This window comes from Camelus bactrianus, chromosome 20, assembly GCF_048773025.1.
Source record: "Camelus bactrianus isolate YW-2024 breed Bactrian camel chromosome 20, ASM4877302v1, whole genome shotgun sequence".
Lineage (NCBI taxonomy): Eukaryota > Metazoa > Chordata > Mammalia > Artiodactyla > Camelidae > Camelus > Camelus bactrianus.
In genome coordinates this window covers 8,738,586-8,754,388 of record NC_133558.1, presented here as the reverse complement: position 1 = coordinate 8,754,388, position 15,803 = coordinate 8,738,586, and the positions used below count along the sequence as shown (strand labels likewise).

At 36.4% G+C, this 15,803-nt stretch overlaps 1 protein-coding gene across 1 annotated transcript in view; it reads left to right on the top strand.

The window, feature by feature from the left end:
- Positions 1–15,803, top strand: part of RANBP9 (RAN binding protein 9) — a 73,805-nt gene that overhangs the window by 42,162 nt on the left and 15,840 nt on the right. The window contains 5 exon segments of the mRNA XM_074348119.1: positions 2,641–2,663; positions 9,523–9,707; positions 12,182–12,294; positions 13,579–13,687; positions 15,328–15,518. Of these exon segments, the coding sequence (XP_074204220.1) occupies positions 2,641–2,663; positions 9,523–9,707; positions 12,182–12,294; positions 13,579–13,687; positions 15,328–15,518 (621 nt within the window).

Sequence of the window (15,803 nt, the reverse complement as noted above, 5' to 3'; positions counted from 1 at the left end):
AGCTATTTTAAAAATGTAAGATGTTATTTAAGAAAAGGGTACCTAATGATGGAATCACATGCTAATATTAAGTAACTTTGAAACATTTGTCATTATTCCATCATAAATTTAATTAACGTGTATTAAGCATGTAAAGAGGCAGTAAAACAGTGGTCAGTGTGGTTCTTCAGTTGCCTGGGATTTATCCTGGTGTGGCCGTATAACCTTATGCAAGTTTCTTTTCTGTGCCTCAGATCATAAAGTAGGATCACTAAAATGCTGACCTTATTAAGGTTGTTAGAGCAAACTGAAATGATGCATGTGAAATTCTTAAGTGATTGTCTAGCGCATAGTGAGTACTCACTAAATGTTGTCTACTGTCATTTGCCAGACACTGGGCCAGGTGCTGGGGATGCAGTGATAAAACATTGGTGCACAAAAATTATTCCTCTAGAGCAGAGGTCAGCAAGCTATAGCCCATGGGCTAAATCAGTCTCCTGTCAGTTTTTTAAATAAAGTTTCATTGCAACACAGCCACACCCATTTATTTATGCACTGTATATGGCTGATTTCCTGCTACGATAGCAGAATTGGGTAGTTGAAACAGAGATCACATGGCCTAGAGAGCAGAAAACATTACTCTCTGGCCCTTTACCGGAGCAGTGTGGAGCAGTGTGCTTATCTCTGGTCCAGATTCTAGCATCTAGAAGATACAGTATTATTCAGTTACTTTTCTCTTGTATTTCCTGAAGTGGATAATTTCTACCCAAAAGCTAATATATCTTTAATTTCTGTTTCCTGAAAATTTTCAAAATTTTTATTTACTTACCATATAAAGAGAAATGGAAAGTTTTTGAGAAAATAATTAAAGGAGAAACATTTCAGTACGCAAGTTTTTGAAATTTTTTGACTTTGTTTTGTTTATCATTCATCAGTTGAAGATCACTTTTCAGAAAGCCTCTTGACAGATTGGGAAACTAGGAAGAAAACTGTTTTCTGTGTAAAATGTAAATAATTACACAACTTGTTAAAATGGCAACTTTGCGGTCTGAATCTGTGTGTAGGCTGTGGTGCTGTAGGTGGCAGTGTTCAGAGGTGTGAGTCTGTGGAACCAGGCTGAATTTTTCATTAGAGTTTTTGGTAAAGTAAGGATTTCAGTAATTACTGACAAAAGGAAATTTTGCTAAAACAGTATAAATTTAGACCGTCTTTGTTACCAATAGATATTTTCGAGGAAAATAACTGATTAGGCTTCTGTTTTATAAAAAATTATTTTATACAGTGTATGATAGTATTTTATTTATTCTCTTGTTTTCTGTATCCTTTTTAGTTTTCTGAAATTTTTTAGAATAACTTGTTGTATTTGTTTGGCCCTCAAGTCATTTTGCGTTCTATTTATTAATGAAGCTCAAGGTAATCGGAATGTTTTAAGGAGGATGGGGAGAACTCCAGCATTGCTTTTCCTTTTGACAGGCCAACATGAATTACTAGTTTTTAAAAGTCATGAAATCAGTAGTTTTTAATTACAAAGGACTATTTTTATACATTTTACACATTTATTTAAAAGCATATATAATAGGGATTTAATAGTCAGTTTCCCTTCTAACTTTCTTACTTTAATAAGTAGAGTCAGATAGTTGTGTTTTTCTGGTTACAGCACGATTACAGAGCCACAGAATCCCAAGTGGGAAGAGACCTTAATGATAACTTCACAGAAGGGCCCCCATTTTTTAGATGGTGCTCAACACCATAGAGGTAGTGGTGCTGGCCTAGTTTTATTTTGTTTTAATGTGTGTTCAGAAAGGATTGTGATTAACTGAGTCACCAACACCACCCTTCTTGTTATTCTAGAGCTCAGTCTTTTTAAATATATGAATGAGGTCCTACAGAGATATTTGGTTTGTTTATTATCTTATTTTTGCCTAAGTAATGTATCTAAATATTTGAAGGGAGATTATTACGCCATCACTTTGGGACGTCAGTAGATTTATTCCAGTGTATTGCCAATATTCAAATGTATTTGGTACACAACTGTGGAAACTACTATCAAAGGACATTCCAGAGAAATTCTCGACTATATAAATCTGTGCCCTTTGAAAGAGGAATTAGTTCTTTTTTCAGAGTAGTCAGAAGTTATTTGCAAGTATACTTTTATAAGTTTTGTTTTTTAAAGAAACAGGTGCTGTATTTTCTGTTTACCTTTTCTTGTTTTGGGTAACAGAAAATCTTTTCCCCTCAAAATTACTTAAAAGCTAAGTCGAAGTAAGGAAGATTAAATAATAAGGCTGGGTGAAGCAGCTTAGGTGTAGGGCAGAAATTAAATGACTGTTTTGCAACCAGTTTTCTTACGTGGTTCTTAACATAGCTCTGAAGATATATTCTGAAACCTTTTCAGAAATCCTGGAGGCAGCAGCAGCCCCCAGAGATAAGACTGGTGTGTAACTAACAAGAAAGATGAGCTTGGAAGGGGCCAGCATTCTCTCAGTCCTGCTAAGCATTACTGAGAAAAAAATTTGTCTTGTTATTTTATATTTAGGTTTTTAGTTTTTTCTTCTTTTGCTATTCTTTCCCTTCTTTTTTAGTTAAATTCAGCTTGTCAGCGTATTCTGCCCTTGAAAAACAGCTTCTAATGCCACTTTTTTTTTTCTTTTTCCTTTTCAGGTATTGCTTTCACTGACTTACCGGTAAGACATAATTTCTTATAAAAGTAGTTTTACATTTTTAATTGAAAGAAGTATAAAGAAACTAGTGCTAATCATGTTTAAAACACAGTCTTACTGATAATTACTCAGTTTACATGTGGTGCCATGCACAGACTGGAGCTCCTTTCTTGAGCCACCATTGTTGTAGTCCTTCAGAACTCAGGCTCCAAAGTGCGCTGGACACCATTGCCCAGGGGAACTGAGTTGCAGCTAAAAACTACGTTGGAAATGATCATTTAAAACATGCTTTTCAGTATCACTGTGGATTCATTCAGAATGTTTCTTTGCTATTGCTGGGCTTTTCAGCAAGTGTCTGTACAATTCTCGCCCTTTACGAATTGAGTGTGTGCTGAGTGCCACTGTGTGGCGGGTTCTGGGCCTGGGATTCAGAGGTCTCTGTCCTCTTGGAGTATTCAGGCTGAGGAAGTCAGAGAATAAACTGAACGTTAAAAATATTTTAAAAGGTTTTAAGTACTTTTTAAAGAAGGAGAAAAAACAGAGCGTGGGAATACCGAAGACAGCATGGGTTGTACAAGTTGTTCCCTTTGCTCAAGGTAAGACTTGAGCAGAGACTTCTGGGGACGCGAGGGAGCTGACTAATAGATATGTAGAGTGAGAATGTTCCAGGCGGAGAGAATGATTAGGGAATGGTACTAAGGCGGGAGCTCATCTGGCGTGTTTGAAGAATAGCAGGAAGTGGGTACGGAGACATGGGAGGAGGCAGTGGGATGAGTCAGAGATGATGGTGGGGAGGACCAGTAGATCCTCTAGACCTTGGGGGCCATTGTAAGGCCTGGGCCATTCGCTCAGATAAACTGTAGGGGGAGTAGGGGTGGAAGCATGCTGCCCTGTGAGGGGCTGTTGCAGAAATTCAGGCAAGAAATGATGGTGACTTGGCATAACTAGGGGTGTAAGGCATGGTTTGATTCCAGATGCCTTAGTTACCAAATCTAAGACGCTTGTCAGTTGTAATATGCGTCGTATCTGCCCTAAGGTGGGAGGGGAAACCAACAAACTAATAAACTTGTGAGACAGTGCTCTCTTGTCATTTAGAATGTATATTTTACATTCACTGAATGATCTCTTCAGGTATTTAAATGTGTATTTTTAGTCAGCATCACTTCCTACACACCTAAAAATGATGCAGTAAGCAATATAAATTAAGGTACTCCCCAGACTTCGTCACGTTCAGAATCCAACCTTTTACGGCACTTGCGTAGATTTAAGTCCCTGGTTGTCTGCGTGATACTGTCTTCTCTGCCTTCAAGAACATTTCTTTAGAGTTCTCCATTATGTCTCTGACATTTGCTTTCAAGCTCCTGATCACATGGTGCCAGGTTTTACACCCTCACTTTCTTCATACGACCAGAAGGTATTAAACTAAAGGTTTCCCGACCCAACCAGGACTCTGACATTCCTTTCTCAATGGGTCAATAGTGGCTTATTGACTAAAGTGTCTTAGGGGTTGCACTTATCCAGCCGTTTGAGGGAGAAAAATCAAGACCCAGAGTTTCGGTGAACTCGTTCTTCAGCAGGTTCCCACCAGTGCAGGCGGCGACCGCTGCTGCATCATGACAGCTGCCCTACCGGCGGCCGTGCGGTGCCGCTGACTGTAGATGATTCCAGCCTCAAGTATAGACCCCCAATCTGTAGATTATTAATCTCCCTGAAGCAAATGCTAGAAAAAAACAGAAGAAATCAAAGTTATAATAGAACGAAACAACTTTGCTAAGCTAGAGAAAGTTTGGGGTCTACAGATCAAAATTGCTCATCAAGAAGCATTATTTGATGAGCAGTGATGGAGAACACATGTTTATCTTTTAGAAAAAATACATAATCTTAAGATTTTGTCTATATTTATACTAAAGCAAGTTTCAGATGAGTTAAATGAGTGATAAATACTAAATAAATAAACAAGATTTTTTAAAAATCTGAGAGCCAAGAGAATTTTCTGATGGATTGCATGTGAAAATGTGAGAGAGAAGATTTGACTTCAAGATTGTTGGCCTGAGGAAAGAGTGGAGATGCCATTTACTGATACGGAGAAGGCTGTATTTTAGGTGGAGGAGGTTTTGAGGAGGGAATCAGGGTTCAATTTTGGGTAAGTTAAATGGACTTGTCAGGCATGCAGTCCAGGCTATACAAGCCTGGAATTCAAAAGACTAATCTGTTCTGAAGATGAAAATTTGGGAGCCATTGGCATTTCAGTGTTTAAATTTAAAGTCATGGGACTGGATGAGATCAACAAGGGAGCATGTGTAGGCTGAGAAATAGAGCAAGGGCTGAGTCCTGGGGCGTGCCGTAGTGGGGAGAAGAAAAGGAACCAGCAGAGTGAAATTGAGGAGTAACAAGCAGTCGGTGAGGTAGGAGAAAGACTAAGAGTTGGGTGTCTTCAAAGCCAAGTGAAGAAAATATATCCAGAAGGAAGGAGAAATCAGCTGTGTCCAGTGCCACTACAATACATCACATAAGACCAGGACTGAGATTCGACTAGTGGATTTCGCAGAGTGGCAGTCACTGGTGACCTTGCCAAGAGAGTTTCAGCAGAGTGATGGAGAAGTCCTGATTGGAAAGGTTTTAAGAAAGAGTAGGAATATAGAGTATGGACAATGCTGGAGGATTCTGATCACAGTGGGAAGTAAAGAAATGGGATGTGGTGGTTGTAGGAGACGTTTTGTAGATTTAGCAGGGTGTTTGCTGATGAGGAGGACTCAGCAGCAGGAAGAACAGTTAGTGTTGTATACAGAAAGGAAAAGTAACAGCGATCATGTCCTTGAGCGGACAAGGGAAGTGACAGCGAGTAAGTGGGAAGTGGGGCTTCAGAGAAGAGCATCTGTGGTGGGGATGGGGGGCTGTAGGTGCAGATGCTGGTAGGTGGGTTCATGTGGCTCAGAACTGTTGTAAAGGTTTTGCTAAGACCCTGCGTTTCATTTGGAGTTGGTTAGAGTATCTGGTTCGGGTGTTTTTCCTTCCTCCTTTTTTTGTGGCACTAAGCAAGTAAAACCAGCTTGCCGGAGTTAGGAGGGTTTGTTCCTCATTGATGGTGGTGGACGTTTGGAAAGGGCTCAGCTAGTTGTAGACACGGTGACTGCTTTTGTGTTGCCTTCGCATCGCTTTCTGTCCCACTTTAGAATCACCAGTTATGTTTTTTGCCTCGTCTGTAATTAACCAAGGATGATATTCAGCTCTGTCGCAGTGGGTAAAGTGGTGATTTATGGTGGTGGTTGTAAGCTTTCTTTTAATGTAGTGGTTCTGAGAGCTCTTTATTTTTATGACTGTGAGATCTTCTGGGACTTCCACATGCAACATATCATTCTTCTTAAAAAGGAAGGAAAAAGTTAGTCTTTCTCTTAAAGGTACCACCAAACAAGTATTTATGTTTTGTACCTGAGATCTCTCACTAGCGAGTCATAGCACTCAGTCCTGGTGGAGAACAGAGTTATAGAAACACAGTTCAGCTATCATGGGACGTAGGGTGTTTTACATCTCTGAAAAACCTTAGATGCTTTTCAGAGTAATCTTTCTTCCCCAGCTCACCTCACCAGTTTGAGAAACATCCATCTATAAACTAATTCAGTTTGGAATTAGAGAAATTCCTTTTGTTCTGGAAGCTATTCACGTTTAAAATGAGGCCACTTTCCAGTTCCTTAGTCTCATTTGAAATCTACTTTTTATAGATACATTTACTTTCATTTTCATTAGGAAAAAATCTTTTAAATATAAGAGAACAAAACTCTGATATTGAGAATATGACTTTTACTGTGTATACTGGCTTTTGAATAGTATTTTTAGTAACTTCATCTTTCATGGGATAATAGAAATGAGACCCACATATTTTTCTATTCTCTTGATAGAGACTTTAATTATTTTCACTTATGTCTAATTCTACATAGGCAAGAGTGATTTTTTTTTTTTTAATTTAGAAACAGTTTCTGAGAAAACATTGTTTTACATAAATCCACAGTCTGGATACATGCTGTAGCATGGATGAACCTTGAGAACATTATACTAAATGAAAGAAGCCAGTCACGAAAGACCACGTTTCATAATTCTGTTGATCTGAAGTATCCAGAATAGGCAAATCAGTAGAGTCAAAAAGTAGGTTAGTGGTTGTCAGGGGTTAGGGGATGTGGGTCATAGGGAGTGACTGCTACTAAGTATGGGGTTATTTCTTAGAGTGATGAGAATGTAAAAGTAGACAGTGGTGATGGCTGCACAGCTCGGTGACTGTACTAAAAACCATTGCATTGTTATTTTATTCTGTTTTTAGATATCTATAATCTAGCAAGGTAAAAAAGTCTGTTGTATTTTTTAAAAATTATAGTTTAGCCAGTTACAAGCTATGTCCTTAATAATCTCTTCCCTTCAGATTCTTCAGTTTTAAGGTTGAGTAAGTCGTATAAAAGTTACAGGTATTTTCATTGAGCCCAAGCTAACTTTGTCATTTTTAGTTTTTTACCACTTTCTGATTACAGGAACTTCACAGATAGTGTTATATATTCAAGTAATAAAAGAAATGTTTATACATACAGTAATGTAAACAAGAGAAATTCCTTATAATCCCAGGTTCTTTAGATAGAATGATTGTGCTTGAGGGTCTGTCCTTCGGGCCTGTTTGAACTTACATTAGCCAGTGTGTCCATTATATCAGCATACAAATCTTTTACTCTTCTTTTTGCTTGTTTTTATAATATCTTACTGTATGATGTACTACCACAATTCTAAGATACATATTTTTCATATTTTAATGTTCATGAAATAGGATGCAATTTAGAATCTGTGGCCTGTCAGAGTTTAGTGACTAGTGTTTTTTTCTTAGACATAATGTTGGTTAAGTCCTGGAGTTACTGGAGTCTGAGGTTCAGTGATATGTGGTATATAATGTCACCTATGACTGGACCTTTTTAGTTTTTTATTTGCTGTTACAACTAATGCTGCAGGACATATATCTTTGCACATGTTTGTTTTTCTGTGAGATTAAATTCTTACAAGTGAAATTGCTTTGTCAGCTTTATATTGGCTCACATTTCTGTATACAGTGGCTGAGGGGGCTTATTTTCTCAGTCTTCATCCACACTGGGTATGTCTCAGTCTTTTAAATCTTACGTGCAAAAAAATCTTATTTTAATTTGCTTTTTTAAAAATTGAGTTTGTGTCTCTTCATATTTTTATTGTCATTTTATATTTCTTCCTAAAATTGCCAATATATTGCCAGTTTAAAAATTTTGAACTAGTAATCTTTGTCCTCCAGTATTGTGAGAATATTTTTTGTATTTGGAATATTGATCTTTTATTATATATGTGACAGATTTTTTTCTATGAAGTCCATTTGTCTTGACATAAGAGTGTTTGGCTTTATATATTATTGTTTTAAAGTATGTCATAATTTTGTAATGGGCTTTAATGGAAAGAGTCCTATGCTTGGAGTAGGGAACCATGAACAAGCTGTGTGCTTTTGGATAAATCCTTAAGCTCTTGAGGTCTTGGTTTTCTCACTGGTGAACTGAGAAGGTTGTAATAAGCGTCTCACTTGTCTTAGCTTAAAATTCTGTTAACCTGCTAGTTTTGTTGATTATGAAAAATCAGTACATTTGTGTACATTGCAGTATCATTTATTTCCCTAATCCAGTGTGACTATATTTCTCAATATTTTGGAACAGTACATGCCTTTTGTTTTTGATTTGGTTGCTTGGTCGGTCAGTTAATTTTAAAAACACTGTCTTAGCTTTTTGCAGTAAAATCTAAGCGTCTTATATTTATACACAGATTATCCTCTTAATCTTTACCTGAATTTGTACTGAGAATACTTGTGATAACCATTAAAACAAACAAGGCATAAATACAGAGAATAAAGATGAAGTAGGACTTGGAGTAATAAAAAGAAAAATTGAACTTAGAGTTGGTATCAGATAAACCTGTGTTCCAAGTCTGCCATACTGTAGAATGACCACGAGCAAGTTAATTTACCCCTAGTCCTCAATTTCTGTATCTTTGTAATGCAAATAATAATAATGACTTAACAGAATTATAATGATTAAACCCTGTCATTTAGTAGACATTCAGTAACTTATTCCCCCCTTTAGATTAACAGCTAGTGATAGAGCCAAAAGAAGGACTCCTGTCTTTTTTGAACACATACTTGAAGCTACTAAACTTGATTGTTTAGCCTTGAAATCTTGGAGTGTATCTTGGGTTAAATGCATTTCTTATGAATTTGAATGTTTAACTCCATCCTTTCCCTTTCTTGAAATAAGTGGATTTGAGTTCTTTATTTTTATATAAAGGACCTCTACCCCTAATGGTACTGTTTTGCTTGTAATCCTTATCACCATCCCTTTATAAAGGCATAGCAGATGTACAGATGTGTGAAATTAGTAAACTTAAAATAGTACGTGCCCTGTTAGGATATACTTCTGTGGTAACTAGCTTTCACATGCGGTTTCTAGAAATGCATCACATAGATCATCTATAAAAGGGTAAACCTGGATTATATGTTTATACTTGAACCTCTGTAATTACTATATGACATATTCTTAAGAGCAAGAATGATGTCTTCATTTATTAGAAGTATAATGCCATATGGTCTCTGAATAAATAAGTGGCTTAGGCAGCTACATATTTTTCTTGATAATTAGATTACAGGAAGTGATATTTTTCAGCCAGCATATAATGTGTGTTAGATCATTTGCTTTAGTCTTCTTCTACTAGTTTTTGACTGAGATTTTTAAATATTCATCAAGTAAATTTGTAGTTCTGTTATTTTGAAGATAGCATTTGAAAGAATTGAATGAGTTTTTAACATAAAAAGGATAGATGTTCAGTGAAATGTGTTCTCTTACAGCCAAATTTATATCCTACTGTGGGGCTCCAGACACCAGGAGAAGTTGTTGATGCTAATTTTGGGCAACATCCTTTCGTGTTTGATATAGAAGATTACATGCGAGAGTGGAGAACCAAAATACAGGCACAGATAGACCGGTTTCCTATTGGAGACCGCGAAGGAGAGTGGCAGACCATGATACAAAAGTGAGTGAAGAAATGTGAATTGGCATATTCACAAGTACCGTTTTTATAAAACGTTTCTCCTTTAGGTATGAAAGACTGTTTATTGAAGCTTTTTAATCTATTAATGTATATCCTAGTAATTTTAGTGTATTAGTAATGTTTGGCTGACACACATGCATAATTGTATTTTAGTCTGACTTATTAGTATTTTGCTGGAGGAAATAAAGTGACACTAGATCTCTTAGGTTAGGCTTATTCATTTGCTATCCTGAGAAATAGGATTTAATGATTTAATGATTTCCATAGGTTGCATGGTTCAACTATTAATAGTGCCAATGCAAAAGTAATTTCAGAAAGGTAATTTAGATTGTATAATTCAGCAGTATGGTTTTTGGACATGAAGTTGGCTGTGTTGTTCAGCAGTAATTTAAATATTCATGAGGAAAAAGAATTATTGCTCAATAAGAATAAGCATCAAAATAATAGTGTAGTTTACATTCTGGGAGAGAGACTTGATAGGTACATTTCATGTTTCAGGATTTGGCTAAATTTTTCCAGTGAATGGGTTACTCTGCAAGAGTAATATCAGTTATTTTTGTTTACTAGGACCCCTTTGACCAAAAGCCTCCAGCTTAAGGAATTTTTAAAACTCCATTTACTTGTTGTGTATGCTATTACTAGACATTTAAGAGGAGGTGAAGGGAACATGGAGTGTGGATTCCTTGGTGCAGGTTAAATACTTAGGAGCCAGTAAAGACAGTGGTAGAGGAGGGCAGCAGCAGGCCAAAAGTGGGTGTCGGTTAAAGTACCATAAAACGAATACCCTTTATCACAACGCATTCTTTATAGAAAATTTTCACCTTGTTTTATTAGGAAGCTTTTTATGAAAAAGTAGAATTTCGTTATGGTAGTCAGCAAGAAAATATAGCTCCTATGACAGTCAACTTTTTAGACTACGCCTTTGCTTAGAAGGCTAGAGATAACCCCTGGATGTCAGTAGTACTGAATGGTAGCTCTTAAAACTCAAAATAGTAGAGACTTTAAATAAATACCATTGAGTTTAAATAGTCATTGTCACTATTGTAATCTAACCCAAGAAAATAGCAAAGCTTAAAGATACCGTCAGTCTGAAACAGTTCATCTTAACTGTCTGTATAATTGCTTTGAACCATCTTAAATTTATCAATCTAATAAACCTTTGCATATTTTTTGGAAGAGATGATGATTCTGAAAATAAGCTGCCTCCCTAGGGCTGTTAGCGTCTGGTATGACAGAGCTCGACACTCGCTGAAAGAACACTGGAGCCGACTCAGTATCCCATGGTCGCCAGGAGGTGGGGCTGAGATAGGCTGCGCTCTGAGGGTCACGCCCCTTGGTGCTTTGCCAGCCATTACCACTGAGCGTCGTGGCCGCAGAGTCCTAGAGGGGGCCTTACTTATCTTAATCCTGCAGCCAGGGTCCAGTGAGGGCACCCACGCCTGCCCCATGCTTCACAAAATGACATTGACTGTGACCTCCTGGGAAGTCCATTTTAAAAGGTTCTCCCCTACCCTCTTAAATTAATTTGAACAGTTAGATGAAATAAAATGAAAAATCTGTTTCTTAGAGATCTCCCCCCACCCCTCTCAGTCCCCTTTTCCTGAGCCACTGCTTCCTGTCGTTCTCTAATGGGCCCTTAGTAGTTAGTGCCAGGTGGAGGCAGGTTAGAGTTGAGTATTTACGTATCAAATACATGAGTTAATACTGTTTAGTCAACAGTTTTTCCAACATTTTGTGCTTAGATGTAAGCACCATACTTGTAAATACACTTGGTGGCTTTTTGAAAAATAAAGTTGCTCTTTGGAAGTGTGTCGCTTACACGTAAATCATATTTGAGTAATTCGTCTCCTGTGCACAACCATACTGACTGATTTGGCTAAGAAGGCTGCTCCTCATTGATGAGTGTTATCCCCCTCATAGACTTTGTTCTGGAAGAGTCTCTCTCGGTTCGCCTTAGTATTTTTTGTGTTCACATCTTGAGATTCCATCTTATATAACTGGTGGATAAAGAAAGTGGTTCAGCTCCTGAATACAAAGAGTTAATCTATTGTTTTATTTTACAAAATGCCAACACGTTACTGGGATAAATCATATGATAAAGGTAAAACAGAAATGATGGTTAATATGATTGAATAGGGATGGGAAGGAGAGGGCCTGGGGATTCTGAAATGCTAAGAGTCATCGTCATTTCATGTCCCTGATTCTCTTGTAGTATTTATTTTTAGGGAGAGTAGTCTCAACATAGCATTTGCAGTTATCTTTTTGGAAATAACCACATGAATAAAACAAAATGATTTTTTGAACTTACTTTTTAAGTTGAGGTCATAAAAGCCTTAATTGTTTCAAGGGAATAAGTTGGTTTTGTAACACCAGAGTAGACCTTGTTTATATAAATTATAGTATGAAGGTTGTATTCTCTTGACTAAAAGATGTGTGTTTCTTCTTTTTATTTTAAGAATGGTTTCATCTTACTTAGTCCACCACGGGTACTGTGCTACGGCAGAGGCCTTTGCCAGATCTACAGACCAGACCGTTCTAGAAGAATTAGCTTCCATTAAGAATAGACAAAGTAAGGACCTTGTGGTGCATGGCTAATACTTGTTTGCAGATTATAGGTTTGGTTACATTGATTTTTAGAAATTTTATTTTTTTAATTAAATTTTTTCTAAATATATTAATTTAAAATTGATGCCTCTGAGATTTATTTTTATAATATGTTCGAAGATCAGCTTTAAAAAAATTCACAGGATTGTATTAACATTCTGGATATAGAAAGATAATTTTGGAGAAATTTTTGTAAGAAATGTTTACCTTTTTTTTCTTAAAAAATGTTTCGTGCTTTCAGAAAGTAGACATTTAATAAGAAGTGTTTTTTTAATTGGTGAAGTAGTCCCATGGTTTGATGTTAGTGGAGATAATGTGTGAGATAAATTTAAATAGCTTTGCATTAAGATTGCTATCTAAATCTAAGACAGTATTGATCTTAAGTACTTATTGCTTAGGTCCTGGCGCTTTTGGCCAGAGCTGTGGGGCCTGCTTTAACAAGGGCATGTCAGCGTAACTGTTCCACAGCTAGCCATCCTGAAACTGCTGCGCTCAGTCCTTCAGGGAGGGTGTGACTTGATGAGAATTTAGAGATAAAAACAAGACATTATGGGTGAAAACAGAATGTTTACAGGTCACACTGCTGTAATCGCACTGACCACATTGTGCTGTATGTGGCTAATCGTGTGCTTGTCTGTCTGTAAGCCTGGCAGACAGATGATCGCGTCCCCTTGTAGCCTCATCACCTGACACTCAGGGCAGGCTCACTGGGTGTCTGTTGAATTCAGGTCTTACTCAGAGGCTATCATTCTTTTAGTACCAGGTTCAAAAGGTTATAATATTTGATAAGACATTTTGAATATTATTTCTTAAATGTTTCCTATGGCCTTTTTTTAAAAAAACCACATGAGGTGTGACTGACACAGTAAAAGCTGTACATGTTTGGTATATACAGCTTGATGAGTTTGGAGATAAGTGTCTGTCCATGAAACCATCACCACAGCGTATGCTGTAACAAACCCATCCTTTTTAAATCATAATATTTAATGCATCAATATTGCTAAACAGCTATTTTTCCTGTATTACTTGTATGTTAGTTTGATTTTTTTTGTAGTTTATGAAAGTACTTGTTTTTCTAATTTTTTAATTTGTCTGAAAATTTTCCTTGTAATGGAAACTAAGTTAAAGAAAGAAATGGAAATTAATCACAATAATTAGAGACTTTGTACTAACTTTTTTTTTTGATGGTCCACTAAGTTTCTATTTCTACTCTTAAAAAATTGATCTTTTGCTTTCTTTTTCTAAATAGGAATTCAGAAATTGGTTTTAGCAGGAAGAATGGGAGAAGCCATTGAAACAACACAGCAGTTATACCCAAGTTTACTTGAAAGAAATCCCAATCTCCTTTTCACATTAAAGTGAGTTTAATAAATGGTATATTGATTATATGTATATTATATAACCAAAATTATTTTCATGTTTTTATAGTTTTAATTTTTGTTTTACCTTGTTTCAAATATTTAGATATGATTTTATAGTGTAGCACATTTAAGTGACACATTATCCAATACGCTTTTGTGTTGAGGACTGTAAACAGAAGGCACTTTTTCATTTTGTGTTTGCCCTTCTGTCACTCTGTCCCTGTGTTTAAAAATGTTATTTAGAAGGTGGGTATCTATTTTTCCTCCTGTAAATTACCTTATAGTAAGTCTGTGGCATTTTTTAAAAATCACAGTAAAAATAAACATAAAATTTGCCATTTTTACATGTACAGTTTTGTTAAGTACATTCACATTGTTCTTTAGCCACCACCAGCCATTCATTTCCAGAACTTTTCTCATTATCCCAAACTGAAACTTGGTACCCGTTCAACACCAACTCCCCGTGTCTCTCTCCCCCTCAGCTCCTGGCAACTACTGCGTTACTTTCTGTTCCTATAAATTTGAATTTGACTACTCTAGGTACCTCATATAAATGGAATCATAGAATATTTGTCCTTTGTAACTACCTTATTTCACTTAGCATAATGTCCTCAGAGTCCCTTCATGTTGTAGCAGGTGTCAGAATTTCCTTCCTTTTATAGGGTGAATAATACTGTTATATGTATATAGCACATTGTATTTACTCATTCATCTTTCAGTGGACATTGTGTGGCTCCCACTCTTGGTGGTTGTGGATAACGCTGCAGTGGGCACAGGTATACAAATAGTTCTTCTGGGTCTGCACTCAGAAGTGGAATTACTGACCATGTGGTAATTCTGTTTAATTTTTTGGAAATTAGTCCTCACAATTCCACAGCCCAGCACTATTTTACATTCCTACCAACAGTGTACAGGAGTTCCAGTTCCTCCATATTCTTGCCAACACTTGTTATTTTGTTTCTTTTGTGTTGTTTTTTAAATAATAGCCATCCTAATTGGCACTTTTTATTGGTTGTATGAATCTTTGTTATTTTAAAATTTCGGGTGTAATTAAGCATAAGATTTCAACTCTTTGAGAACCAGAAACTCTAAGTCAAATGTTGGAATTGTTTTGATTTAGAATAAAAGTTTAAATATGGCCTGTTTTGGTTAAGAGGCTGCAGATTAGGGACGAAGTTGCAAACTAGGGATGAAGGAAAGCGGGGCATTAGGCTTTTACTTTGTTTGCAGATAGGTGTGTACGTAGAAGTACATTATATTCTTATGTACTATTTGATTTGCTTCCAAGTGTAAATATTATTTTTTAAGTGTGAATATTATTTTGATTAAATCATTTTAACTAAAAAAATGAGGTCCATTTTGGTTTGTTACAGCTACAGATAGATTTTCATTTTCTTACTAAATCTTGATTAGAGGAGGTACACCATCTTTTGCATTATACTCTCATTTTTCTGGAAAATTTTAAATGTATTCTAAGCAGTACAGGATATGAAACCATATTTAGTATTCCTAGCATACTATCTAAAGGCCATACTGTACAAGTTCTTAAAATATGTTTTTTTAGAAATCTGTTGCTGTTAAGTAAATAAACGGGTGTTTGAAGATTATCGAAGTAAATTTTTCTTTTCCTCTTTTAGAGTACGTCAGTTTATAGAAATGGTGAATGGTACAGATAGTGAAGTACGATGTTTGGGAGGCCGAAGTCCAAAATCTCAAGACAGTTATCCTGTTAGTCCTCGACCCTTTAGTAGTCCAAGCATGAGCCCCAGCCACGGAATGAACATCCACAATTTAGCATCAGGCAAAGGAAGCACTGCACACTTCTCTGGTGAGACTCGGGCTTGTGACATTATCTTTAATAAATGTTTACCCTTCATGGTTTTGAATCAAATCAAAAACTTGAAAAAGATCTAGATATTTCTGCTAGCTGTTTTGCACATGTATATACTGGATCTCAGGATGTTCAGGAAGAAAAATTGTGGGCAGGTCAGGTCAGATTTGTGTTTTCAGTATCAGGAAGTAACTTAAAGATGAGCTGTTTCTTCTAAGAACAGGTTATTGACAGATCTCCATAAACAAAGGTCAACATTCGAGTTGTCTCTGGAAATAAAAT